At 59.5% G+C, this 1357-nt stretch overlaps 1 protein-coding gene across 1 annotated transcript in view; it reads left to right on the forward strand.

The window, feature by feature from the left end:
• Window positions 1-368: 368 nt before the first annotated feature.
• Window positions 369-1357, forward strand: part of LOC103605833 (zinc finger protein 64 homolog, isoforms 3 and 4-like) — a 22150-nt gene continuing 21161 nt past the window's right edge. Inside the window, exon 1 of the mRNA XM_008590449.1 lies at window positions 369-721. Coding sequence (XP_008588671.1) covers window positions 616-721 — 106 coding nt within the window. The 5' untranslated portion in view covers window positions 369-615. The remainder of the gene's footprint in view (window positions 722-1357) is intronic.

Below are 1357 nucleotides of genomic sequence, written 5' to 3' on the forward strand. Positions count from 1 at the left end.
AAGGGTTTCAAATGTCCAGGTCCCAGCCCAGATCAATTAAGTCCGAATCTAAACGCGCGGCCTGTGCAGCAGCGGCGGCAGCCAGTGCACCACCTGGGAGCTCGTTAGAAATACAGAAGCTCAGGCCCCACCCCAGACCCACTGAATCAGAATCTGCATTTTAACGAGATCCCCAGTGACTCGTGCGCACATTAAAATTGGAGGAGCGCCGTGCTTCTGAAATTTTAATGGGCAAAGGAATCACCTGGGGATCTCGTTAAAATGCAGACACGGTTTCTCAAACTTTAATGTGCATGCGAATCACCTGGGGATCTTGTTAAAATGCAGATTCTGATGCAGCGGGTCTGGGGTGGAGCCCGAGAGTCTGCATTTCTAACGAGCTCGCAGGAGGTGCGAGCTGCCCAGGCGCGGACCACAAATGCACGGGACCCTTGAGGTCTTGGCTCCAGGCCAATCAGCCGTCAGGGCTCCTGACAAATAGCCCCGCTCGGCTGATGAGCAGAATTGCCAGGACATGCGCGTTCTGGCCGAGGGGGGGTAATTTCCGAACTCCGGGAATTCGTCGTGTGAAGTAGGCCAGTCGTAGGGACGTGCCGGGAGCCCCAACCTCACGCCATGTCGCGGCGCAAGCAGGCCAAGCCCCAGCACCTCAACTCCGAGGAGCCGCAGCCTTCGCGTCAGGAGTTCGCGGAGGTGGCCCGGCAAGTGGCCGGGGACCTGGGTGAGTAGCGCTGCGGTCGCCCCGCCGGGGGGGCGTGGGCCGTGGGCAGTTTTCTCGGACGTTCAGCGGACCCGCGTGGGTACGAGGTCCGGGCAGGGGGCGTGTAAGGGCGGGCAAAGCTCCCAACTTGAGTTCTGGGACTCTGGCCTGGGCTCTCCCGCCTTTGTGAATTACACCCTCTCGTAAATTCCACCCGCCCAGCGTGGGCTCCTCCGGCCACTCCGCCACGATCTAGTGTTCTCCTCCCAAACGCGCTGGAAGGATGCTCTGAGACTCTCCTCGAAGGCAGTTTTCGGGGTGCGCGGGCACCCGAGTCCCCGACCTCCTTGGCACTGGGCTTAGGCTGCGTGCCTGGCAGGTGGGCGTTCTGGGACCTGCGCGGTCTCGTTGGGGCAACTGAAAATGCCTGAGTACTTACCGGGTGCCAGATCTGGGGCTAGGCGCTCGGGAGGGACACAGCAGTGTCCCTCAAAAAGGACAAAATTCTGGTCCTCCTGGAGGTTATGGTCCAGTGGGGAAGAGGGAGATGGCACATGAGATAAATTGGTAAAACGTAAAATGAGCTAGAGGTGAATGCTAGGGAAAAACGTGATAAAGCAGAGCGCGGAATAGGAGGTGTGGCGTTGGGGGTGGGGG

The sequence above is a fragment of the Galeopterus variegatus genome, unplaced genomic scaffold (genome assembly GCF_000696425.1).
Source record: "Galeopterus variegatus unplaced genomic scaffold, G_variegatus-3.0.2 Scaffold6108, whole genome shotgun sequence".
Classification (NCBI taxonomy): Eukaryota; Metazoa; Chordata; class Mammalia; order Dermoptera; family Cynocephalidae; genus Galeopterus; species Galeopterus variegatus.